This window comes from Doryrhamphus excisus, chromosome 5 (genome assembly GCF_030265055.1).
Source record: "Doryrhamphus excisus isolate RoL2022-K1 chromosome 5, RoL_Dexc_1.0, whole genome shotgun sequence".
In the NCBI taxonomy this organism is placed as follows: Eukaryota; Metazoa; Chordata; class Actinopteri; order Syngnathiformes; family Syngnathidae; genus Doryrhamphus; species Doryrhamphus excisus.
This window is the reverse complement of record NC_080470.1, coordinates 24,188,875-24,215,991: the sequence shown is the minus strand read 5'-3', so window position 1 is coordinate 24,215,991 and position 27,117 is coordinate 24,188,875. Positions and strand designations below refer to the sequence as shown.

Here is a 27,117-nt window from a genome sequence, read left to right as displayed (position 1 = left end):
AGTCCACAACTCAATGCAAAGAGCCGAAAAATAAAAATGAAAATATATTTTTTTACAAGAAGCTGAGGGATAGTCATAGTGGATCCAACCTGCATACCAACAAGCTGTACGACCAACTAGTTGTTTTAGCTAAAACTGAATGTGTTTGTCTTACGGCATGAGATACTGACATTTATTTATTCTAAAGATACGTGAATTTTGCAAAGTAGGAGTCAATATTAAAAAAAATTAATAATTTTGTAGTTGGAGCAAAACCTTTTTTCTAAACACAATGTTTGCCATTATTAGAGCCCTCCATAGCATCCTACAGTCACCTTTCATTCATTCATTCATTCATTCATTTTCTACCGCTTTTCCTCACGAGGGTCGCAGAGGGTGCTGGAGCCTATCCCAGCTGTCTTCGGATCGCCAATTAACCTAGCATGTTTTTGGAATGTGGGAGGAAACCGGAGTAAAACCCACGCATGCACGGGAAGAACATGCAAACTCCACACAAAGACGGCTGAGGGTGGAATTGAACCCAGGTCTCCTAGCTGTGAGGTCTGCGCGCTAACCACTCGACCACCGTGCAGCCCCCTACAGTCACCTTTACACTCATATTATTCAACATTTTAGATATAATCAGACAAAATATGCCATTTTGGTCATAAATAAGATTTATGCTGGTGTGTGTTTCAACGTCTTCCGGACATGTGGACAAGAAGTGTTTAGTTTTAGCTGGAGTATGACGCAATAGGAGCCTGAGTTATTATTATTAATGTAATGATGAAAAGTTATGAAAATTGTCTTACTGTGTAGATATCCCATGTTACAATGTGGACACCTGCAGCCTAAATATTTAAATAAATATAAAAAAAATTCTCTTTAAAGTTGACGGTTGCGGCTTAGATTCAGGTGCGCTCAATAGTGTGGAATTTCTTAAAAGGGACCTATTATGCTCATTTTTCCGTCCCTTTGTGTTGAGTTTTGGACTCCTATAGAGCAGCTACACATGATAACAGCACAGAAAGCTTTCTAGAGCTTCCAGAATCTGCACCTATTCCAGTTGTATTTCTTTGGATTTTGCGCTTCCTGAGAAAACGGTCTGTTTTCATTAATTCCACTCACCGCCCGCCTCCAGACACGCCCACTCAAAATCGTTAGCTGCAGCCCTATCCATGGACCATTCGGACTGAAATGTTGTTTTGACTTTGCTGAGTCATGCCAGGTTAAACCAAATGGGAAACTTTGGACTTTTTCCAGAATAAGGACGTGGGCGTCGTCAGGTTGCTGCTAATGAGCCGAACACTCCATGAGGGGAGGCAGGTCAATCAGGGAGGCTGCTTTTTGCTTTTTCAGCTAACAAGATTAACACGTCAATTCCTGCTGTACACTCTTCCACCACAGGGGGGCGCACTGACACTGAGCTCTTGATTTTGACTGAGAATTTTCCTGAAAATTCCCCCCCAAAAGTGTTTTGCCCTGCAGACAAGCATGAGCAACAAATGACGCTTGAGGGGAAAGATGTTGAAAAGAGCACATCTTTATCTTTAGTGAGGCTCGTGTCTTTTAGCGGTATTTTAAAGGAGTGCTCTGTAAGATCGTGCTCCTACTGCAAATTAGTGCAGGAAGCGGCCTGACATTTTGATACTTTGATAATGAAGACTTTATTGTGCGTTTTAAGAGGCTGTCGCCACAGAATCCAGACAGAATAATGAGGAAATCCTCCAACGACTTTCATTAAGCTGGACAGCATTTTTAATCACATGGCTGTTGACTCGTCCATTAACCTTTCCATTAAGTCTGCTACATTTACACATAAATGCTAAATGTGACCTTTGAATGTGGGATTGTGGTTGATCCCAGAGATTACGCAGGTTTAATAGTCGGGGGACTTCTTGTTGTAGGGAGGAAAAGGAAGGAAGCAAGTTAAATGTAGGGGTGAGTTCAGGTGCAACAGCTACGCGTCCGTGAATGAAGAACTAAATGACAAGGCAGAGTTGGCAAGTGAGCGCGTCGCTCAACGCCCGCCGTTCCCTTGACGACCGTCATCAGCTACATACCGCCATATCTTTAATATTCACAGCCTCGTCAGCGGGCTGTTTATGACATGAGCGAGGCCCGCGGGTTGCGGCCGGAGGCGGCTGGAGACCTTCATACAAAAGCTCTTTTCCTTCAGAGAAATGTCAGCGTGCTCTTTATCGGCAACACAAACAGCCGTTAAAGGCGAACGCCATATCCCACCCGGGAGACGCCGTGTAGCATATCATCGACCCTTTAACTGTGAGTCCGCACGCACAAGTGGACTGCGAAACAAAGCGTCCGGAGATCTAGCTGATAAATCTATGTGAGGACTTTCTCACTGCAGTATTGATCGTGGAGCACGGTGCAATTCATTGGAGTGCTCACATTTGGACAAAATGCCTCAACAACACACTCAAAACTTTGTTAGCATTATTGTCTTCAGTAGAAACATTTCCTCATGGGAACTCAGAATTAAGTGTACAGGCAATGTTTTAAGTCACATTTTAACACGAGCGTAACAGGTAGTGAAGGTTTGTGAACTTTTTAAGGACATTTACGACGAAGCTGGAGTCCTACTGCTTTTGTCTGTACACTTCAAAATGATCTTTCCCAGGTTCATGCCCAATTAAGACCAAGGATCTTGGCCTCAAAACGGTTGGCAACCACTCCTGCATGCAATGATGAACCTTGGTTTTAAGGTCACCCAATAATTAAGCACACATTTTATTGGTAATTACCTATTTTTGGGGTCCCCTGCCAATCAAAGTACCTTGGAATAGTTCTGAATTCAGCCCTTTGTACGGCGCTCCTGGCCACTCCAATACCGCTCATCATAAGTACATTGAAAAATATACACAATTAATCCATCCATATCGGTATCTGTATCAGCCAATTTCAATCCTGGATGATCGTGATTGGAATCTACTGCTTTTGTCTGTACACTTCAAAATGATCTTTCCCAGGTTCATGCCCAAGACCAAGGATCTTGGCCTCAAAACGGTTGGCAACCACTCCTGCATGCAATGATGAACCTTGGTTTTAAGGTCACCCAATAATTAAGCACACATTTTATTGGTAATTACCTATTTTTGGGGTCCCCTGCCAATCAAAGTACCTTGGAATAGTTCTGAATTCAGCCCTTTGTGCGGCGCTCCTGGCCACTCCAATACCGCTCATCATAAGTACATTGAAAAATATACACAATTAATCCATCCATATCGGTATCTGTATCAGCCAATTTCAATCCCGGATGATCGTGATTGGAATCTACTGCTTTTGTCTGTACACTTCAAAATGATCTTTCCCAGGTTCATGCCCAAGACCAAGGATCTTGGCCTCAAAACGGTTGGCAACCACTCCTGCATGCAATGATGAACCTTGGTTTTAAGGTCACCCAATAACTAAGCACACATTTTATTGGTAATTACCTATTTTTGGGGTCCCCTAATCATCCCTAATACATACATATGTATATCATACTGTATATACAAATATGCATACCGTATACTCACGTATACTCGAGAGCACTGACCGTTCAGCCAAAAGCCCAGGTTGTCGACCCAGCATTCAGCACAGCCCTTAAAGCCAAGGGAATGAGGTTGACCAATGTATACTTGCACAGCCACATTGGCTGGCATGTGTTACATATACATACAGTGTATACAAATGTACACCTACTGTTCACAAGGTGTTTTTTTGTACAGTTTGAAGAGTGTAAATTATTCTTTTCTTGTTAATGCTGAAGTGCAGCACAGTTCCAGCTTGTAGCCTCATCTGTGCTAACAATGGCGACACAAACAGGCGACTTTTAATAAAGGAAGCTGGTTTTCAAGCTGTGGCTTTTCCTTAGCACGATCGCGAGCCATTGCTAGCTAGCTTAAGGCTAAACTGTACTGTACAGTCATCCCACGTTTGTCACGGTTCATTGGTTCCAGACCCAACCACGATAAGTGAATTTCTGCAAAGTAGAATTCGATATTAATAAACTGAATATTTTCGTAGAGCAAAAATAAACCTGTTTATGACTTTATAAACATTACTAGAGTCCCGTAGACATGAAATAAGCCTCCAGTGGTCACTTTTACATACTTTTTAGTCTTTGTTTAGGCTTCTTCTAGGCTATGAGACAGCCGCCGCTAGAGCTAGCTAGTTAGCCTCTTGAATGTACACATTCTAAACCTAAAGTGTTTCAAATGGAGTGGAGAAGAACAACAAAGAAGCCGAAAACCTACCACTTCCACACGGAAGAGGAGAACCTTTTTCCACTCAATCTCAGCCATGACATGTTGGCTCGGCACTGCTGGCTCAGTAAGCCAGTCTGTGTGAAAGGATAACATTACTGATGCCAACTGACCAGAATACTACATATAACTTCTCTTTCAATGTTTTCTGACTAATAATAGTCCATAGTCAACCATGAAAGAGTGATCATTTATTAATTATTGACTATATCACAAGGCACACTTCCTGTCTCTCACTCAATGTGTTCCACGTGGGTACCGGGCACGCCTCAATACTAGACTGAATGTTTCATGCCGTAACATTCTGAATACAGAGAGTATATATGTTGATACACATCATTTTCTGATGCCTCAAGAGTCACGCTAGACATGAAATTGACAGCCTGGGCTTTTAGCTCGGTGGCTAGCGCTGTTGACTCTCATCTGTGAACTCTAGTTTAAGCCCCAGCCTGAATGCGAGGCTGAATGAACCAATGGGGAACAAGTATTCAATGCTGTTGACCATGTGGTCATTGAGTTGAATATGAATTTGACATTCTTGTTGGTGAAACGTCAAGTCATTTTAAATGAGAGAATAACATGTCAATATGTTGACTTAAATATAATTACACAATTGACTGAATGGACTGCATATATCAGGAAGATGAAAAACACTCATTCTAAATTTGTCTTTAGAAAAGATGACATTTGGGTTCTGCTTTTACCACCACCACCACCAACGACGACCCACCATCCCAGGTTTATCTTCTCTGGGTTGATATTCATCTTCACTGGGTTTGTAGCGGACATTATTTCTCCAAAGCTGAGCAGTTTTCTTCCCTCATAAATTTAAGTAACATGTCACGTCACAAGCGAAGGTCTTCCCTGCGACTCCCTGACTTATCTTCACTGATTTACCGCCAACGCCGCCTGTCCTCAAACACGCCACAGATAGCCAGAAAGTGTTTGCCATTATCTGCTGGGCTGGACTGGACTGGACTAAAGTAAATTATTTGCCAGTTGTATTTGTCCTCTACTTGTGGAGGACACTACCATTACATTTAAATAAAACAAATACCACTTGTAACACCTTTCTGGTAAGTCTTGATCAGCAAACTACGTAAACATTGGAATTACTGTTTTTGTAAACACATGATTACAGTTTTGATACATGATAATCAACATTTTCATAATGACAAAGCCCCCCCCCAGCATTCTGTTTGTTTTTTACATGTGGCTTTTTTGCCTGCCAGCCGTTCATCACGTGTGCACACAGCAGTTCCTCAGATTGATCATGTGACCAGCCGCACCCCGCTAAGCATGTCAGGTGATGAAGTGATAGCACCTCAGCTGGGGGTTTAGACTCCTTGTTGAGTTAATTGGCTGATTATTCCCTCACCGACGGTAATGAGTCCTTTAGCGTGGCGTAAGTGATCCTTGATCAATTTTGACGTGTGCCATAGGCAAGTGCCTTTTGATTCCCTTTTTACCCCACACAGGGCCTCTCGCCATGCACTAACTGTTTGAATTAAAGCAGGCCGCCAAAGACATCTGCTTTTTTCCTGAATGGCATGCATCATTTATTGATCACAGATGTCCGATTCCAGTTTGTCAGTCTCTTTGATGTCAGAGAATATATCAGTTTTATAATAGAACACGACTGTAATTTGCATTACCGCTCAATATGAATTATTCCAGTCCATATCCTCTACTAACTGAGAACATGCATACAACTACAGCTTTGTACAGTAAGATCAGAAAACCTCTCTTCTCTCAGACTTTTTCCACTGTCTACCACATACAGAAAAATTGAAGGATGTGAGGGTTCACTTTGGTACATTTTCTACATTAAAGATACTAAAAGACAATCCAAATTAGGGCTGAGAATTTCAGGGTACCTCAAGGTATGATACAATTTGAAATACATGGCTCGAGATAACAACAATATCATGATACGGTGAAAGAAACCCCCCCTAAAAAATGTCATTGTTTATATTCTGCAGCCTTCAGCTGGGATAGGCAACAGGACTCAAATAAGGACAAGAAAATGGGTGAATATTTTGCCGCATATTTATCTAGAATACAACCAGCAATGGTTCAAAACAATAAGACACATATGAGACGTATTGATAATCCATTGTAGGATTAAGTATTGCAATACTTTGATATATCAATACTACGTCACACCCCTAATCCAAATGTAGGTCACAGCATACTAAGCTATCTGAACAAAACATCTACATCTTAGCTTTGTGTTATACGTAGCACTGCAAATGAGTGTAATATACTCATATATATCTCATTAACAATTAATTTAAAGAATATGTAGGGGCCAATAAGAAATGAGTCCCCCGGGCCTACCTTTGGACAACGATGTCCAACTGTGAATATGCAAATAACTACATCAATTATATACAGTACTAGTATTCAGAGAACCCCACGACTGTTCATCTGTTCAACAAGTAACAGGAAAATACATCATGATGAAACTCATTCTTAAAATCCATAGTATAAATTTTGTAACTATCACATACAGCACATGGACAATTTAGTGCTATAAATTGCAGAAGATGTTTTTTAAATTGCAGAAGTATTTTCCCATGAGTCTTGCTTGCTGTGGCTGTAGGAGGTAGCTGGTCTTCACTTCTTCAGCCCCCTTTGGTAGATTTAAAAGTTGCTAAAATGGAGTAGTTTCTTTGTCAGAGACCTCCATGAGACTTCCTTGTAGCTGATGCCTTGTGGACAGATCGATGTGTTTGGTGACCTCGTCCACTTTTGTGAGAAAAAGTGTTCTGTCTTGTCCTCCAACTTGCTGCTTGGCCGTGCTTTGGCAAACAGGCGGAAACAAAAGTTGTCTTCATGCAGGGAATATCATGTCCACTTCTAAAACGCTCAACTCATGTGCCCTCCATCCAGCTCTGCTTCCTCTGCGACGCCTCACAACGTGACACTATCCCGAGGGAAGCGTCCATATTTGTTATTTATCTTGAAATAACCTGTTTATTCCCCCAGAATACTCTTATTCTCCTCCTCCTCCTCCTCTGAGGATGCTGGGAGGGTGTCAGCGTGCACTTTCATCTCTTGCCTTTCATTTATTATTCAGCCCCCCGCAGCAAGAAACTCCACAGCGTCCTCATCACGCCTGCTTCCAATAATTATATTATTGTCTCGCTTTTCTTTACTACTACTTACAACTGTGAGTTTTTTATTGCTGTTCAACGACACTAAGCTACGGGAATAGGCATCCTGGCGATTGGTCTGCTTCTCCTGTTCTTATTGCAAACCCTACAAGGTTCAGTCTGTGGTGATGAATGTTATGCAGCTGCATTGATTGGATTGATCATGCTGTGTGTGTTATTATGGGTCTGCTTGCAGAGCAAGAGTGCAAAGCTGCAACAGAGACGGCTAATTGCATAGCGATGCAGCCCATCTTATTATTCCTCCTACCGGTGGTGTGTGGAGTTTGGAGTTTTGTTTTTAATATGAGTGCATGCGCCATTTCCTTTACCAGGAAAAGCTCTGTTACCTTGTTGTAAAGGTCTGATCACTTTCCGTTGAGCTTGGACATACTGTATATAATCCTCCGTTCATTGAGCAGAGCATCACTTGTTGCTGACTTCAGTTAAAGCAAAGCAAAATGCATTTTTAATGCATTTGTCTGTGACTTTCAAACCTTTACGGACAATAAAGTTTGAAAGGGCAACCTCCCCCCCCCTCGTTTTGTGACACAAATTATCCAACTGGACAAACCTGGAGATTTAATATGGATGTGGTGTCTTTGGACGTGAACGTTGACACCTCAAGTCAGCCCTTAGATGAAAAAGTTTTTGCTCCCAAATTGAGATTCCTTAACGAGCCTCAAGCGATCAAAGAAGAAGCAGAAAGTGAAGAAGTGACTCACCAACAGAGAAGAAAACGTCAAACCTTGTTGGAGTTGCTGACTTCCTGAGTTTCATCGGATTTTAAGATTGAGAGTCGCCAACGCGGCTTTTTTCACTTTTTATGCTGTCGAGGAACTCCGGCGTTCCCGTGTGCTTTTATTGATTTTCCTCTCTTCCCAACCTGAAGCTCTTTGGCTCAAAGCGGAGCGTCTTTTTCTCCGGCAAAATGTCAGGTGGGAAGTGGCGGAGCGTGAAGGGCTCAGAGTGCTTCTGAAAATTCGCTGACAGAAGAGAGGCAGAATCAAACCTCTGACATCTGACTTTGTTCCACACTGAGGTTTTGTAAAAATACACCTTCTCACACATAGTTGCTTCCATTGCCACTTTGTTTGCTTTCAATTAAGAAAAACACGAATAGAACGATGGCCATTTGGTAGATATTTCAGGTTAAACAGGTTCATATTGTGACTGTCATTTCCAGTAAGTGTGCAACGACAGTAAAGTACTAAGTATACAGTGTACACCAGGGGTCTCAAACTCAATTTACTTGGGGGCCACTGGAGCTCGGGTCTGGGTGAGACTGGGCCGCATCAGGTTTAAAAAAAAAAAAACAAACAAAAAAAACGCATTTATTAAAAAGAAATTTAAAAAAAAAAACTTTGCTTTGGTTCCAATTTTCTACAAGAAAAGCTCTGATAAAACATTCCACTGTTCTCAAATATCTTACTTTTTATTTTTCTACACAAAATAAGATGAAAAAAAAATGAACAAATCAAGAATAAAGAAAATCAATCAATCAGTAATAAATAAATCAATATAATAATAAAACGGCAAATAATAAAAACTTAAGAAACCACATATAGTTGGTGGGTAGACAAATTATTTTTTTCAGATTAAAATGAACAAAGCATTATTAGAGCCCTGTAGACATGACAAAACACGACTATAGTCACAATTATACTCTTTTTATTTACAACATATTGCGCAACTGCAGGGTCTTGAGACACATGCTAACTCGCAAACTAGAGAGCTAGCGACCTAAACGGTAGCCTTCAAGTTATTTCCTTTAAACTTAAATAGCCAAAAACTTACCACTTCCACACAGATAGGGAGGATAACTATTAACAGTTATTTAACCTTTAACATGAACATGAATCAAACGTAATAATTTTTTCTGGGTACATGATACCATACAGCATCCATATCAAACTTGCGCGGGCCGCACTAACATTAAACTTTCATATCAAGGCGGGGGCCTCAAAGTAGTGTCCTGCGGGCCACATCTGGCCCGCGGGCCGCGTGTTTGAGACCCCTGGTGTACACTGTATACACTGTCAGTGTACTGACATAAGTGTTCCATTTGCACACAATTCAGTGTATTGAGCATTTCAGTCCATGGCAATATATCTAAATAACAAATCAAGTGTTAATACGATAAAGCCTGCTGTGGAATATGGAAATGATCAGTAAGTTCATTTCCCTGCAAGATTGAAGTGGTTCACTACCCTGAGGAATCACGATTGCCATCTGACACTCTTGTCATTCCTCCCAGGTGGCTAACAGCCGCAAGCACAAACAGGAAGTGAATTCCATACAGTAACAGACAACTTTACCTCAGGAAAAGCATTGCACCGCTTACCCAAAACCTCGAAGGGCCGTAGGATGCAGAGAACACACTTTTTGTCTCTTTAATCACTCCTGACGACCATCTTTTTTTTTCTCCACATCTTCCTGAGTGTAATTTCCTTGTAACCCAATTAATTTCCCCAGTGCAATTACACAGAGGTGCGCTTTAAATCACTGCAGAGACTCACATCGTTAGCATTCATTATCCGCTCCTCGACTGTCGGCAAGACAAAACACTTTTCACACCACAGACACGCTCATTTAGTCACCTTATCCAAGGAAGTTGGCGCTAGGCATGGCCCGCTATATATGACTTTGACGGTATGATAAGCTTGGGGCAAAAATCTTTTCACGGTACAGCTCTAAAATGTGTTGTTTGAAAAGAGAAAAATGTTCCCATCATCCGCATGTGAGAGATGAACACACATGTCTTTCTCTTTTCTATGTGTTCTAAATATATAAAAAAGAAAAAAGAGGTAGCTAAGAATGCACGTAATTGGACGCACCTCGTCCACGTATTAGGGCTCGAGCACTGACTATGAATGTGTGTGTACATAGACTCTATAGCGCCACCAACTGGTGAAAATGTATATCGGCCGTAACTTCCTTCCACATGGATTTTTTTTTTGGTGGGTTCGGTCACCCTCCACTCTGTGACTCTGTGTGTACATAGATTCTATAGCGCCACCAACTGGTGGGAATGTATATCTACCGTAACTTCCTTCCACATGGTTGGATCGGCCCGAAATTTTTTCTGGTGGTTTGGGGTACTCTCCGGTCCGTTACCATAGACCCGCGCATAGACTCTATAGCACCACCCACAGGTGGAAATGTATATCCGCCACAAGTACCTTCCGCACGGTCTGATCGTCGCAAATTTTTCTATGGCGATTTGGGGCGTCAGACGGGACGTGACCGCATACCCGCCTTGCCACCGGTGTCGCCCCCTCCTGGCAGAAAATTGTAAGTGCCATAACTCCCTTACGACTTATCCGATCACCACGGTTTTTGTACGGTTTTTGTCCGCGCGCCCGTCCGCTCGCGCACGTACCCCTGAATCGGGGTGCTCGAGCCCGCTCATCACTGCTTGCAGTTTTAATCCATTCATTCATTCATTCATTCATTTTCTACCGCTTTTCCTCACGAGGGTCACGGGGGTTGCTGGAGCCTATCCCAGCTGTCTTCGGGCGTAAGGCGGGGTACACCCTGGACTGGTCGCCAGCCAATCACAGGGCACATATAGACAAACAACCATTCACACTCACATTCATACCTACGGACAATTTGGAATTAACCTAGCATGTTTTTGGAATGTGGGAGGAAACCGGAGTACCCGGAGAAAACCTACGCATGCACGGGGAGAACATGCAAACTCCACACAGAGATGGCCGAGGGTGGAATTGAACCCTGGTCTCCTAGCTGTGAGGTCTGCGCGCTAACCACTAGACCGCCGTGCAGTTTTAATTATTATTGTTATTAACATTGTTACGCCAAGGAAATATGATACTGCCGTAGTGACACCTCGCCACACCACACCGGCTCGCGACTAGCTTCACCACACACCTCGCTTACAGCGCATCAACGTCACGCTCACAATGCCTTAGGCCACCGCCGAAAGGTAACCCTACATATTGGAGATGCCGCCACCGCTGCTGCGTTTTTGTTTTTGAGATTGGAAAGTTCATGCTCGGTGTAGTGTTCGTTTCTATGTGGCTTTGTGAAGTCGGTAACACATTGAAGGGAAATTTTAATGCATACACGGTAAACACACACAGAAATTTTAACTACTTGATGGTGTTATATTTGTAAAAAAAAATTGTTCTTTTCATGTAAAACAACAACTTTTGTATTGTTTATGCTGTGGCATAGTTGTTTACATGTTTTGCCAAAGTATATATTTATGTAAAACTTGTGTCAAAGTGAATGTTATGCTTGAAATGTAGCTTTTCACAAAAAGCTGTTTTTCCTCCTTTTTTTTTGTTGAGAACTGATATTTTGCTGAAACTTACCCACTGATTACATGCAGTAATGAGCTGCCTCTTGTTTTTAATCTGTTTTTATATCTATAGAACGCACTTTCTACCGCTTTGGTTTCTATCCGGTTTATTGTGTGTAGCTGCTCTATAGTCCACAACTCAATACAAATGAGCACAATAGGTGCCCTTTAAGTGGTTGTTGCTTGTTGTTCAGTGGAGAGTAAACGGTGTACACCACTTATCCTTGACTCCTGAATCACATCTCCACCCTCAGTGTGAGTAATATGCCAAGTGACAATTGTGACAACCGTGCAGCTGTACTGGTGCTGCTCAAATGGTAACAAGGTAGCTAACGCCGGGTGTTATCTACATTGAAGAATATACAGTATATATACACAATAAAATACACATTGAAGGCCAGTTCTGAATGCGAGGAATAACACATAGTGGCCGCACTGGACCTCCACTTTCTCTCGTACTGAAGAAACGGTATGACATACAATTGTAGTGGTTTTGAAACTGTGACTTTTGTATGCCGTGGTATACTTGAAAACCAGTAACCGGACCATGCCTAGTTGGCGCTGAGCAGCAAAACATGTACCATGTGTCCACTTTTTATAGACTTTTTTTTCCCACCAAACCACAAAAGAACATTCAACCGACACTAATTATAAAACTTTTAGAAATGTGTCAGAAAAGAAAAGAAAAATATGCTTTGTTTGAAATCCAAACTACAAAGTTTTCCCCTTCAAAGTAATCCCTCTGGAGCCTTCTCTGCCACGCCTCCATGCACCCCGGAAGGATTCGTCAAGGCCATCTTGATGTTGTACACATATTCAAAAAAAAAGGTCCTCTTGATGAATTGGGAAAGAGGGTTAAAAAAATCATATGGAGACTGGTTGTGTGAGTAGGGAGGTTGCCATCTTCTTCCCGGCCAGGAAATGTCGGATGCTCACGATATTGATAGCAGGCGTATTGTCATGGTCAAGCAGCCGCAAATTGTCCTGCAACAACTCTTGCACACCAAATAGACGTACTGGTTGATCTTCTGGCTCTTTGTGCGATGCCCTCTCATATTGAATAATGCCATCATCAACATCAACAGTCCTGGAACCTTTCTGACGCATGTGGTATTTTGGAATTTTTTTTAGCCTGCTACTATACTGAACTTAGCATTACCTCAAGCGTCATTAACACTTCTTTATAATGTTTGAGTTAACTTTCATGATCATGTCCGGCGAAGGGCGCCTCCCCAGAGGTTGCACTGACAAAGGGATGACATGGTCACCAGTTCAGGCCACAATAAAGCTGCACTGTTTGGTTGCCAGGGATGACTTCCAATGGAAGAATCTTCCAAGAAAGCCATTAGAGAGCGTGAGTCATGCTTCAGTCTGCTCTCGCGTCTCTGCCAGCAGGCTGATAAGAGTCAAGCTGCCCCCTTACCAAGGCAGTTGCCATGACAACCACCAGCGCAGAGTGTAAAATATATGAACAGTCTCCAGCTGGGCCAGTAAATAGACAGATCCTGGTGATGGTTTGTTCAAGTGATCACAATTGATACATTTACTGCATACTAAATTTCTTAGTATTGCGACAACAGACAAGTCCTTAGATGCCCCAAATCTTCATTCTTCATTCTTCATCTCAGCAAGACATTTTAGACAATTGTATGCTTTGAACTTTGTGGGGATATTTTAGGAAAAAAAAACTTTTCTGGGCAGCACGGCGGTCTGGTGGTTAGTGCGCAGACCTCACAGCTAGGAGACCAGGGTTCAATTCCCACCCTCGGCCATCCCTGTGTGGAGTTTGCATGTTCTCCCCGTGCATGCGTGGGTTTTCTCCGGGTACTCCGGTTTCCTCCCACATTCCAAAAACATGCTAGGTTAATTGGCGACTCCAAATTGTCCATAGGTATGAATGTGAGTGTGAATGGTTGTTTGTCTATATGTGCCCTGTGATTGGCTGGCGACCAGTCCAGGGTGTACCCCGCCTCTCGCCCGAAGACAGCTGGGATAGGCTCCAGCACCCCCCGCGACCCTCGTGAGGAAAAGCGGTAGAAAATGAATGAATGAATGAAAAACTTTTCTGTTTCCAGTGCACAAAGCAAGTTGTCTTAAGGCATGCTTGGGTGACTTTCATTTGGAAGAACTATAGGACAGGTCCAACATCTGTGATCTTTGACCTCACAAATGGAAGAACGTCTTTCCAGAAGACTTACGCAAACATTTTCTTCACTTTTCTCTTTCTGAAGCATGACACAAACCGGTTTTGCTTTTCCTAAACTCGTTGAACTACGTTCATAAAGAAATGAAGGAGTTGACTAATCACTTTTGACTTAGTCTGGTTCAAAACATGGTAGAACTAGAGTTATAAAGTTACAGATCAGTTTGTTTTGTTACGGCTTGGCAGCACTTTTTGAAACTGTGTGTCTTTAGAACCTGGATCATTCAAAAGAGAACTTCTTCTTTTATGAAATGCGCCAGTTTGGACTGCACGTTTGGAAGATGATTCCCAATGTAACAATCTGATGTGATGTTATTGTGGTGAGAAGAGGCAAAGATTGGGGCTGAAGACGCAGCACGGATGTAAAGGAGAGAAAAGCCTCTGGAAGTTGGACTTGACATCAGAGAGATTCCAAGAGTTGCCGCCTGCTCGTTTCCTCCTATCCAGGCCTCAATCTGTCAGCGAATAAGAAGTCGTCTTCTTTCCTGCCAAATTTCAGGCTTTGCTCCCTTACAAAAGTGAAAGTGGAGCAGCAGTTTGCAGCCTTCCAGCGTAGGAGAGAAAAAGGATAGAGGACGTCTCACTGGCTTCCTGTAAGCTTGTCCGACATCCCGTGGACAGATGTTCAATGGTCATAGCTCTCCTCTCTGTGTCTCTTTCATCTAATGAATGAGCAATGTAAGGCAGGCAGAGGGTTAACACAACAAAAGGAATGTGTGTGTGTGTGTGTGTGTGTGTGTGTGTATGAGGAGGTAATGAGATGAAGAGGAAGAGGAGGAGGAGAAGGAGGGATGTGCTGAAGGACAAGATAAAGAAATTAAATTGCATGGAGAGAGAAAAGAGGATGTGAGGAATGAAGTGTGTGTGTGTGCATGTGTGTGTGTGTGTGTGTGATGTTCACAGTCTTTCAAGTGGGTCTTATCTGTCAAATTCAGTGAAGGCGATTGGTGTGGTTGCCATGACGATGTGTGGAGTGGACTTGGGAGATGGGGAGGAGAAAGTTTTTCCTATCCTTAAATAAAACATCCACAAAAAACACATAAACACCCACGTGAACGCTCACACAAACATTTACAGTTACATGCATATCTGTTTGTTGTTTCACTGAAAAGTATGCTGCTTTTGTCCTGATATGACCCCCCCCCCCTCGTTGTCAACATCATATATCACACTTACTCTATATAACGCTTTTCTAGCTACTCAAACACGCTGATTGGACATTCTAGCAGATCTCCACACATTGGGGTTTCAGAATTCACAGCATATATATTAGTGGAATGTATGTGTGCATGTATGTAATCGTGTCTACACTGTGATTAATCTCGATTAATAACAATTGCTTTAAAATGGTGCCACCCTGAAGCCTTTCAACAAGCTAGCGATCGATCAATCAATCTATATGTCTATGTAATCACACATTTACCTTAATTAAGTAGACTCTATGTATTAGCTTGATTTTTGTTTTGAGATATGAATGTGAGTGTGAATGGTTGTTTGTCTATATGTGCCCTGTGATTGGCTGGCGACCAGTCCAGGGTGTACCCTGCCTTACGCCCGAAGACGGCTGGGATGGGCTCCAGCACCCCCGCGACCCTTGTGAGGAAAAGCGGTAGAAAATGAATGAATGAAAATGAATGAATAAAAGTATGGTTGCTGACTGCTGTCCACTGGTCTCCTCTCAGTGCAACAACTCAGCTCTGGCCAGCTGGTCCATACAGTTCCATACAGAATTCTTGTGATTAGAGGTCCTCGTTGTTGACTTTTTATTGATTGGTCCAAGTATTTTTACTGTATTTAATGAACAGAAATATAAATGACAGGACCAAATAAACTGAGTGTGTCAATCAAGCTAACAGATACCACACAAGTCTAAAATCTAACACTAGTCTCTTTAATAGTAGCAGAACATTTGAATCACACTTTAAACTGTGCTATTATGAGCAATGAGGAGTTGCATTGAAATATATCACATAATTTAAGGTAAATGTACTTCTTTTCAATAGGGTTGGGTTTACCTGTATAGATTTTAAGATTCTCTTACTGGTTTTTAAATGTCTTAACGGCTTTGCCCCTTCTTATTTATCTGATCTGCTTTTACCATATCAACCCCCGCGGACCCTGCGGTCCTCCGGCACTGGCCTTTTAGCGAAACCAAAACCCAGAACAAAAACCCACGGTGAGGCAGCATTTAGCCACTATGGCCCCCACCTGTGGAACAGCCTGCCGGAGAGCCTCAGGACTGCGGAGACTGTTGATATTTTTAAAAGAAGATTAAAGACGCACCTTTTTAATCAGGCTTTTAACTAATATTGTTAAGCTTTTATTATGTTTTCATCCTTTTAGTCCTATTTTATGTTCTTATTCTTCACCTTTTAACTTCAGTGTTTTGTTTTTATCTTGTTAGTCCTATTTTATGCTCTTAATCTTCAGTTTTTAACTCCAGTGTTATGTTTTATCTTTTAGTCCTATTTTATGGTCTTAGTCTTTAGCTCCAACTCCAGTGTTTCCTCAGGGGGGTCCTCCACACTGGGGGCTGTTTGGGTATGCTGAGGGGGTGCCATCCTTGGGTTCCTTCGACACGGCCGGCTGGGGGGTTCCTCCCTTTAATGTGGGGGTCCGCCCGTCTAACGGAGTCGGAGGGCCCGGGTGCTGGTCCTCCGATGGCACGGCCTGCAGCTTCTCCCAGTGTGGACGGCCCCAAAGGTGGCGTTTCCTTGTTCCTCAGTACCATGCCATGTCTCCCTACTGTGGGTGATTGTGTGCTTGCGTGTGTGTGTGTGTGGGTGGATGGGTGTGTGTGTGTGTGTGGGTCTAGTATGGAGGGTGGGCTTTCTTTTTTCTTCATCGTTTTCCTTTTTAATTGTGGTAATTGTTTTAATTCTGGAAAGCACTTTGTGTCGCATCTCCTTGCAGGAAAAGTGCTCTACAAATAAAGTTGATTTGATTTGATTTGATTTAGAGATGATAAGAAAATGACTTATACTGGTATAAATGATGAATGTAAACTGTGTGCAGCGGCGGACTTTTTGATACATAAGATGAATCAAATGCTGTCATCATGAGGAAAAGGAGCGTTCGGATGGGGAAGTACTTACTCGGCCGACCGCTCTCACTATAAACACTAAACCACTTCCTCCCGAACAGGTTGAAATGGCGATACACCGGCGATACACCAGCAAAGGTTGGCGGGACCTCAGTGTGTGAATGAAAGCCTACTTTTGTTTAGCATGCTAGTGTAGTAGCATAGGTTGGATTAATGTAAAGAGTGTTTTGCAATGTCCGAGAACAACGTGCAGGTTCTGAGTGAAGATGGGAAGCAAGTTTATTATTGTACCCTGCTCCTTGTACAGAAATTCTCAACACACAGAGGACATATTACCGGTGTTCAAAATAAAAGCGCCGTTTGCTGTCTAACTATGTAAATAAGAGTCATAAAAATATCTTGCACATGAATTTGGAATTGCATGGGTGACTACATCTTCCTTAATCACAAGCACAGGCATTACAGTTTGTTCAAGATTTAGTAGCAATGTGTGCAGAAAAGTTAGCCAGTTTGTTGCCAATAAATAAATGTGCTCTACAATGTGAGACAAGTGTATTTCATGATGAGGCTTAAGGTTTGTAGCTTTTTTATACAAGACTCTGATTAATTTCTATTTTATATCGTGATATATCCCGAAAATCTTGTGATCACCCAACACACAAACACACACACATTCATTATAAAGCCGTGTTTGTGATGTTGAATGTATCGCGCATTCTTGTAATGTCAAGTGTCGCTCCCAGGATGAATGAACGAGAGACGTGTGTGTGAGTCGGAGATACATACACTGTATGGGTGTTGGAATCTTGCTACTGTTGATGTGTTCAAGTCAGAATGAAGTAATGAAAGAGCGGACTGTGTGGGGATGTATCACTGTGATTCAAAGTACAGTGGAGTACAGTATAGTATACCTGTTTATTTATTTTTTACATTATCATATCATCATCTTACATGATGTGTGAGCCACACTCTTGAGGGAAGATTACTGGAGCTGAATCTAATCTAATAACCGCAGCAGCGCAGGGATCTACTGTATTTACATATTAAATACTATACATATTTACATACATTATTGATAGAGTCAATGTGGCCTTCAGAGAACCAGCTGTAATGATGCAAGCATATAAATGTACTTTATCTCCTCATCGTATTAACACATAAATGCATATGATTATTATCGCTTTTGAAGAAAATGAAATACAGTAATCTGTTGTTTAATCGTGATTAATTGATTGCAGACCCAACCGTGACAAGCAGCTGGTACAAGGATTCCTTTTGAATAAACGGAATATTTAAATAGTAAGAGCATAGAAAATCCCTTTAAGACCTTTTCAATAGAGTTTTTAACATTATTAGAACCCTCTGGACATGAAATAACACCCACATAGTCACCTTTCCACTCACAATACCTAATATAGTATACATAATAAAAGAAAATAAGCCATTTTTGTATCAAGTTGTATCAGGTCTCACTTTGATACGACGGCAGAGAAAATAACGCAAAGTGATTTGTGAAGTCTGATTTTTTTTTATAGTAGGCATTTTTGCGATGCAAATGTATTCTGCTTTTGAAAGGAAATTGTTTTGAGAAGCCAAACTCTTTACTTAACTGTCGGCAGCAACTAGCTGGAACTACTTTCCTCAGCACCGAAATCCTACCAGAACTCTGCTCAGGACACTGAGTTGTCATGGTGATCAAATTCAAGATCAAGCTTGCGTGTCTCACCAAACTTTACAACTCGTGACCAGTGTAGAATACTACATATCATTCACAGCGTCTTTGAATGTGTCTTCTGAATGCCTTGTATTAGTATTATAGCTATATTAGCAATCTCTAGTCTTGAAAATGCTTCATTAGAGCAAAATAAATGTCAAATTTGCCGCAATATATATATATAAATAAAAACTAATAAAGGAAAGCGTGGATCAATTTAAAAAATAACAACAGTGTTTCATCCTTATTGACCAAAAATACACACAAGGACACAATGACTTTGTAGTCAGTGTTACTCTGATACTAAAACGAAATACACTATACATTAAAGACAGACAAATGTGCAAGGTATAGAAAGTCAATGATGAACAACAGCAGTGTGGCAAAGTGTCAGTGCAGCAGTGAGGAATGCAGTAATATTAATGTCTTTAGCTTATAGTCTTTATACATATTCATGTTTTACAGTTGGGCTGCATGGTGGTCAAGCGGTCCGCGCGCAGGCCTCACAGCTATGAGACCTGAGTTCGATTCCACGCTCGGCCACCCTCTGTGGGGAATATGCATGTTCTCCCCATTCAATCGTGGGTTTTCTCCGGTTACTCCGGTTTCCGACATGCTAGGTTAGGTTAATTGGCGACTCCAAATTGTCCATAGGTATGAATGTGAGTGTGAATGGTTGTTTGTCTATATGTGCCCTGTGATTGGCTGGCCACCAGTCCAGGGTGTACCCCACCTCTTGCCCGAAGACAGCTGGGATAGGCTCCAGCACCCCCCGCGACCCTCATAGTATGATCTATCATATGAAAACAGAAGAATCTAAATAAAAACCATGCACAAATGGAGGAAAATCTGCTGTAGGTTGAGAAATCCATTATCATCCATCCAAGTCTTTACTACTCTGGTCAAATTAAAAGTAAATGTGCAAGCAAAGGCTTGTTTCTGGTTTTGGTTATGCCGACAACCTCTTCTGTCGATGTGAGTCAGCCAGCCTGAGGCGCGTCATCGTTATTTCTGCTGGAAACCATTTTCTGCTACAATGTTTGTTTGTTTATTTGTATGAAAAGGGTTCCCTGACTAAACACGGACTGAATGACAGCAACAACAATAAGGGACAAGAACAAAAGGACAAAAAGGCAGCAGCATTCACTGCAGAAAAAAATAAACATGTCAAGTCAAGAAGTGGTCGCCTGCACGACGCCGCTGCCAAGCTGAAGCATTTAAAAAGATGCCAGGCGATGCAGGCGGCCGGGAACACGTTTCTACGTCGTGTGGCGAGAGCGGCAAGAAGCAGATGGCGACTGAGTGCACCAACACACTCATGACAGGCTGACTGGGAGCTGCAGGGGAAACTTCTAGAAGATGTGCGCTTCCCTGACACGCTCTCTTGAACTTGGTATCTTTTTCTTTGTCATCTACACTCACTTTTTTTTTTTAGGTACATAATCTAATCAATACAATTTCACGGTCAAACTGTGGCCATCATGAAAGCTCAATTGACCATACAGGCAATGTTTGAAGTCACACTCCAGCATACTTTTAACTGTCATACAAGTGTAAAAGGAAGTTAAGAGAGACCATGCACACGTCTAGCACGCCACAGTGTATACACATGCACACACGCAAACAGCTGCCCAGGCGAGATAAGTGGTTCTGCCAAAGACTTGTGAATTTAAGTGGAAAACTGCAACACAACACATCACTCTCTGACACACACACACACTTACTGTGGAACACAATTAGACGCAGACAAAGTGGTAAATGTCATGGTGCAGGTTCTGGAAGGTTGTTTGCACACTTCAACCATTGTCTGTTATCATTAAGTCGACACAATGTTGACCTCTGAAGACTCTCAAGTCTGCAGTCACTACATCGCCATGATGAGACGCTGAGATGCTGGGGGGGGTTGGTGGGCGGGGTAGCCTTTTCTGACTCTCCGAGCGAGTGAGAGAGCATGATTGAGGCTGCATTTTTCAGATGCTTTAGCAGCACTGTCGCTTTAAGAGAAATGACATCATCACACACAACCATGTCATTCCATTTTTTTTACCCAGTCATCACATTGGTCTCTGGTTTTGGGGGGTCCCCAGTCGGTCAGTTGGTCAGAATCCACCCCCCCCCCGGGCATCTCATCGTCTCATCAGTAAGTAGTAGGGTAGTAGGTGCTTAAACTTACATGTATTTCTAATTGGATTCTAAGTGAAGGACAGGAAGTGTGCCATAGTGTCAAGGAAAAGCCCGAGTTTGGAAACCTTCTTTCTTAGTTAAAATAAAAAAAGACAAGTGTATAGGATGAAAGCAGTGTGCTGCCATTGTTCGGTAGAGATGAGGAAGCTGAATCTATTCATTGATGTTTCTTCTAAGGCAAAAACAATACCAGCTATATCACCAGGAGAAACTTAATTTTCCATCCTACTGATTTTCACTCAATGATGACGACATCTAACATGTCATCAAATCACACAAGCGAAAAACAAATAAAGACAGAAGACTTACCAGCTAAGACTTGCCAGCGTAGGCAGTTTCCATGGAAATACGGCCATGTTGGCTCTGCAGAGAGAGAAAATAGGGATGACAGTTTATGTTGGCATTTCCTTTCCTGGCAGGATAGCAACAAAGGAAGGAAGGATGGAAGGAGGGAAGGGGGCTCTTCAGGTGAGCATGAGTGACATCCAAACATTCACAAACAACATAAAGATTAGCATGTCATGCTAGGAAGATAGTGTCTCAGCGCTTTGGAAATACAGCATTAGCGTCCATTAGCATTTTAGCATAGCACAGAAAGAGGATTATTAAAATGGGAGTTTGTTGTGTTGGCAGCAGCTTATTTCCCCCGCTTCACCTTGCATTGCCGTGGAAGAACAACACGTGGGAATCCTAACAACACACTGGAAGAGCTGCTAACACATACACACTCATCTATCACTTTTAATTATTCAGTAGGTCTCTCATAAGGATACTTCGGGGTCTCAAGTATTTTCGCAGCATTGTTAAGGTTCTACCAAGTAGAAGACATCTGGTTTCTAAAAGAGTAGTATGTAGTGGTTACATGCTAGCATTACAAACATGCTAGTATTTGACAGAAATTTGTAAGGGTTACACATGCAAAGAAACACATTACTAAACATTACTTACATTTCAAAGCGTAAGTAGTTACGTTTTGTCGTTGGCGTTTTAGTAGCCAATTGACACCTTTGAAATCCTGTGAGTATGGGAAAAGCAAAAGATGGCTAATAGCAGTAATAGCTTATTATGGAGTTTTCCTTTAAGTAAACTAGCATCACAGTACTGAAGAAAACGCAACTGGTAAAACAGCACCCCCACCTGGCTATAAAGAGGAACGTGCGACGATGTGAGTGTATCCTGTCTGCTTATAGTCATCAGTTGATCATTATTACTTTATCGTACATTATGGGATTTGTTTAAATTATTAATGAAATGAAATAATTGTACAAATACGATAATTATTGTGCGTTTGGCAACGTTGGTTGGATTTGAAGCCTTCTCTTTCATGCATTTTCAATGCGGATTACTGCCACCTACAGGATTGGAGTGGAACAGGCTTTTCTTATCTGCTGCCATGCTCGGTATCTCTGCTTTTTATTAAAACAAACAAAAACAAACAAGCCGATAAGCTGGGAGGGTTGAACAACTCTTGCATTGGATGTTATTGTTATAAAATAACACGTATTTGTGTGCATTTAATAATACTAATAATGTAGAAAAATGCCGTTTCCTCAACATGAAAAGATAAAAACATGCAAAAAACTTTAATTTGTAATCCAAAGAACATGTACATTAGCATTTTATCTTCACGATCCAAAGAACGACAAGAGAGAGAGAGAGAGAGGGGAGAGAGAGAGAGAGAGAGAGAGAGAGAGAGAGAAAGAGAGAAATACAATCTGTACAGTTTACAGTGAAGAAGCCAGCTGGAAAGTTTCCAGAGAACGCTAAGGCAAAAAGTCAGTAACTTTGCCTTGTTGGTCTTCAAGCAGCATCCAGAAAGTTCCGTGCTACCGACCAGAACTCGACTGGGCTCCCTCTGTTGGCCGACGGCTGAATAAGTTACTTTGTGGGGAAAAAAAAAAACAAAATAAAAAAGGTAATCCTTTAGGAATCAGGTGTTACTGTACACGTCTTCTCGCCTTCCAGGAAACAAAGAAACAAAAAACAAAACAGAAACAAAAAAGAAAACATGACAACTTCCAGGTGCTGCTCAAACTCTCATTCAACACATTCATGCTGCCCGTTAAGAATGAGCATTACGGTACGCATCACTTTGTAATTTTTTTGCTTGAAGACAAGTCCTTACTTTTACACGACAAAAATGTTATGTGCCAAATATTAATCTTACTGTTAATTGTTTGTTCCAAAAACTTTATTCCTGAAGCAAATGAAGGCAGTTGAAAAAAAACAACAACAGAAGATTAAGCTACTGACATGTTTGACTTTGTATCCCGTCCTCCTTTAAAGGTTTAGCTGCTCCTTTTTAGCATTAGCGCTGCTAGCTTAGCATTAGTCACGTTGCCACTTTAACAACGAAGGAAGGAATTGAGTGTTTGAAGTTATGAGATAAGGAAGATGAAGCATCACTTTTCTGTCTGCAAGCGTATTAGCGTGGGCGTGCTCGAGGAAATATCTTAAAGGGAACCCTCAGTGTTCAGACTAGTTTATAGCATTACATTTATCAAGGTGGCATTAAAATCACGATATACCTTTTGGGTTTGACTGCTGTGCAATATACCAGTGTTTCCCCATATACATTCACTCATAATTTCATATCTGAACCACCACAAAATAGATTTGGCGCTACCTGCTCGCCCTCGCTCTTAAACACCTTAGACAGTAACGCACCAAGTCTGCCAGAGAATAAAAAGACGTAGCATAAGAGATTAAGTGTTGCCAACTCAGCAAAAGTGTCACTACATATAGTAAGTAATCAGACCCCTCTAGATCCTTTTTTTTTTTTTTGTGGCTGTCCTCAACGAGCGGCGGGTGATTGATGCTGTGGGCCCCTTCACCATCTACAAGCACTCAGTTTTGTTTGTGACTTTTTGCAAATACATCATAGCCAATCATATCATCCTCCTGCCCCCCCCCCTGTGGGAAACACTGTATACTAGGTAAACTATTATTAATATGTTTGACTTTCCTCTTTCTCATGCACACTGCATCATTATTAAAGTAGAAAAATGAACTCGTTATTCAGTATATAATGAGTTTTCACACTTGAGAACTAACAACCTCTCTCCAATTACTATTCATAAAGGCCCCGCCTATAATTCGAGCATTTCCGCTACTGGAAACCCAAAAACGCATATAGTGTTTTTAATGTCATATTTCAACCTTAGAAAACATGGAGCTGCACAGTAAAGCTGCCATGTTTTTTTCTGACCTTTTACAGCATCCATCCAGTGTGGAAACAACTTACTCTCACACAGGCACACACACACACAGGCGCACACACGCACACACACAAACACTATCATGGCCGTGGGCTTGCTAGGAGCTTGAAAGCAACATAGAGAATGAAGAGCCAACACAAGCCAACAATGTACATAAAGGCACATTTGACCTCAGTGTTCATGTCCTGTCAGATTCAAGTGTAAGTGAGCGTCCTCCATCGCAATGGCGCCGAGCTCGCCCTCACTCCCACGCTAGCTCCCGGATGCTCGCCACTGTCGTACGGCGACAAGTCTCGGAAAGTCCTTAGAAGCTGTTTGGCGCTGAAACAGAAGTGCTGCTGACACCCTTCCCCAGCATCCCTCCCCCTCCCAAAAATGACCCCCCAGAATCCCCTCCACTGAAGACACCTGCCGCCGCCAGAGCGCTAGTCGTCGCCTCCGCCATACAGGTCGGCCAGCTTACGGAAGCGGGGCCCCCAGTCGCCGAGGTAGTCGTAGTCCTGGTCGCCGCAGCTTGAGGAAGAGTGCAGGCTGCTCAGCGAGCCGGCTGTGGAGCCGCTTCCCTCGTAGTCGAACACCAGCAGAGAGTCGTAGGGGGGCGCCGTGGGGTCGTTGTCTGCAGCTTTCAGGCCCTATGAGAACCGCAATTGGAATAAATTATTTTTTATTATTTTATTAGTCATCATTTAAGTAACAACTGCAGGTTTTTGGTGTTTGCTCAGCTTAATATTGACAGTGGTTCGTTTGCACTTGCATGACAGTTAACTCATTCAATCCTAGTCTTTTTCGAAAGGCAAGCCCTTCAGTACAGTTTAGTAATCAGCAGTAGAGCATATGTAAGTTTCAGGAAAAAATCAGTTCCCAACTAGAAAAGGGATAAAAACAGCAAAAAAAACATAAAACCATAAACTATTTTCACATGTGGAACTGATGTGTGTGCATGTGTTAAAAATTCCCTAAAACAAATACCTAACCTTCGGCAAAAGATTATTTCTATTTATATTATGCTGAGGGGGGGTTTCGGCACAACAAAGCTTTGTTTGTTTTTAATTTACATAATACACGGATGCCAACATGCATGAATGATGATTGGCAGGGAAGAGAGATGGGCGGTCTTAAAAAATTAAATGTCACGTGAACGAGGGCTGCATATTATTGTCTTTAAACAAGCATCTAACATTAGAGGGCATTGTGGACACATATCACATATATCAAGCAGCTCCGCTATGCTAGACAGCTGTACCGTGACTGTGGCCAAGTGACGCCTGGTCCATTGTGTGAACAAGGCGACCATGTTTGCAGAGTGCTTATACCGGCTGTGGGATAATGACTGCAGGCATTGAAAGCAGATGGATGTCACAGGCTAATCCTTGGACTCCCATCACATCGAAGGCTATGTCCACACCGACGCCGACAGTTTCAAAAAAGGCATATTAAGACTCTCCATTCAAACCATTCATTCATTCATTTTCTACCGCTTTTTCCTCACGAGGGTCGCGGGGGGTGCTGGAGCCTATCCCAGCTGTCTTCGGGCGTAAGGCGGGGTACACACTGGACTGGTCGCCAGCCAATCACAGGGCACATATAGACAAACAACCATTCACACTCACATTCACCCCTATGGACAATTTGGAGTCGCCAATTAACCTAGCATGTTTTTTGGAATGTGGGAGGAAACCGGAGTACCCGGAGAAAACCCACGCATGCACGGGGAGAACATGCAAACTCCACACAGAGATGCCCGAGGGTGGGATTGAACCCTGGTCTCCTAGCTGTGAGGTCTGCGCGCTAACCCCTAGACCACCGTGCCGCCCATTCAAACCAGTAAAGAGTAAAAAAAAAAAAAAAAAAAAGACCATTGGGGTGCAAAAATATGTATCTAAAAGTGGTTTTGGACACTTACTTGTTATTGTTGCTGTTGTTTTATGACATATTTAAACAAAAATCTTCTCAAGGCTTAAGTTTTTAAGTGTTACCTTGGCTGTATTGTCATTTCGATAAATATTTTAGTTTATTTCCGAATTCTAAATTCCAAACTCAATGTGTAGATGAACTGTGGATATAATGAACGCTTCGTAGAGTAGTTATATTCAAGTACTATTGAATCTATGAACACAACTACTCATGAATTATCTGTAAGTATCTTCATTGCCATGTTCAACGGAATTGCAAATTGTTTATTTTATCATGACTTTTACAAGGTGCTGTTTTTGTCTTATATGGTTCTAACTTGAAGTATGCACAGCAGAAGATGAGGCAGGTGCACCACATAAATATACTGTATATTATATATTTTTTATATATGTATAACATGTATAATACATATATATAACTTTGTTTAAAAACAGTACTTTTCAGTTGAAACCATTTCAATAAAATGCAAGTTTAATACAATAAAATACAAGTTGAACATAACCGTGCCACTAAAGCATCAAATCAAATCGAACCATGAATTTTCTGTATCGTTGGACCCCCACTGTCCACATCAAAACACATTTTAGTCAGTAGAAGCCCGAAAAAGCTACCACAGCTACAGTGATATAGTGTGTTACATGTACATTGATGTATAGCTAAGTTTCTTTGAATAAAATACTCCATAAATCTAAGTACAGGTACACAAGTACAGGGTCAATCTTCCTTCTACTTCTTCTCCTCTTGAACGAAACACTCGAATTGCACAACCTCCTGCTTGACTTCTATTCTGTTACTATTGTCTGAGGGTCTACGCTACCCCCCATCTCTGATCCAAAAACACAGTTCATAAGGACAAAAACCTGCGTTTGCATTTGTGCCCAAAGACCAAACTGCATCAAAACACGCACGCAACCTAAAACCGTCCAATTCCAAGATGAACTAATTATTCTGCAGCGTTTGCTGACCGTTGGGAAAGACCATGAGCTGAGCCTCCATGGTCGAGCGGCTGCGAGAGCGTCCGGCCTGCACATATCTGCGGCGGGATTACAGGAGTAATCCCACAGTTCTCCTATGTAGGCAGCGCAGTGCAGTCCCACGCCGTCAGATCCCAGTTA

At 42.0% G+C, this 27,117-nt stretch overlaps 2 protein-coding genes across 2 annotated transcripts in view; both read right to left on the bottom strand.

Annotated features, from left to right (window-relative positions):
* Nucleotides 1–21,910, bottom strand: part of LOC131130102 (BTB/POZ domain-containing protein KCTD1-like) — a 46,574-nt gene extending 24,664 nt beyond the window's left edge. Inside the window, exons 1-2 of the mRNA XM_058074254.1 lie at nucleotides 21,819–21,910; nucleotides 21,180–21,233 (exon numbers count right to left, since the gene is read on the bottom strand). The gene's annotated coding sequence lies outside the window, so the exon portion shown is untranslated. The remainder of the gene's footprint in view (nucleotides 1–21,179; nucleotides 21,234–21,818) is intronic.
* A 1,728-nt stretch (nucleotides 21,911–23,638) lies between these two features.
* Nucleotides 23,639–27,117, bottom strand: part of LOC131130100 (cadherin-2-like) — a 56,932-nt gene continuing 53,453 nt past the window's right edge. The window contains exon 16 of the mRNA XM_058074250.1: nucleotides 23,639–24,720. Coding sequence (XP_057930233.1) covers nucleotides 24,514–24,720 — 207 coding nt within the window. The 3' untranslated portion in view covers nucleotides 23,639–24,513. The remainder of the gene's footprint in view (nucleotides 24,721–27,117) is intronic.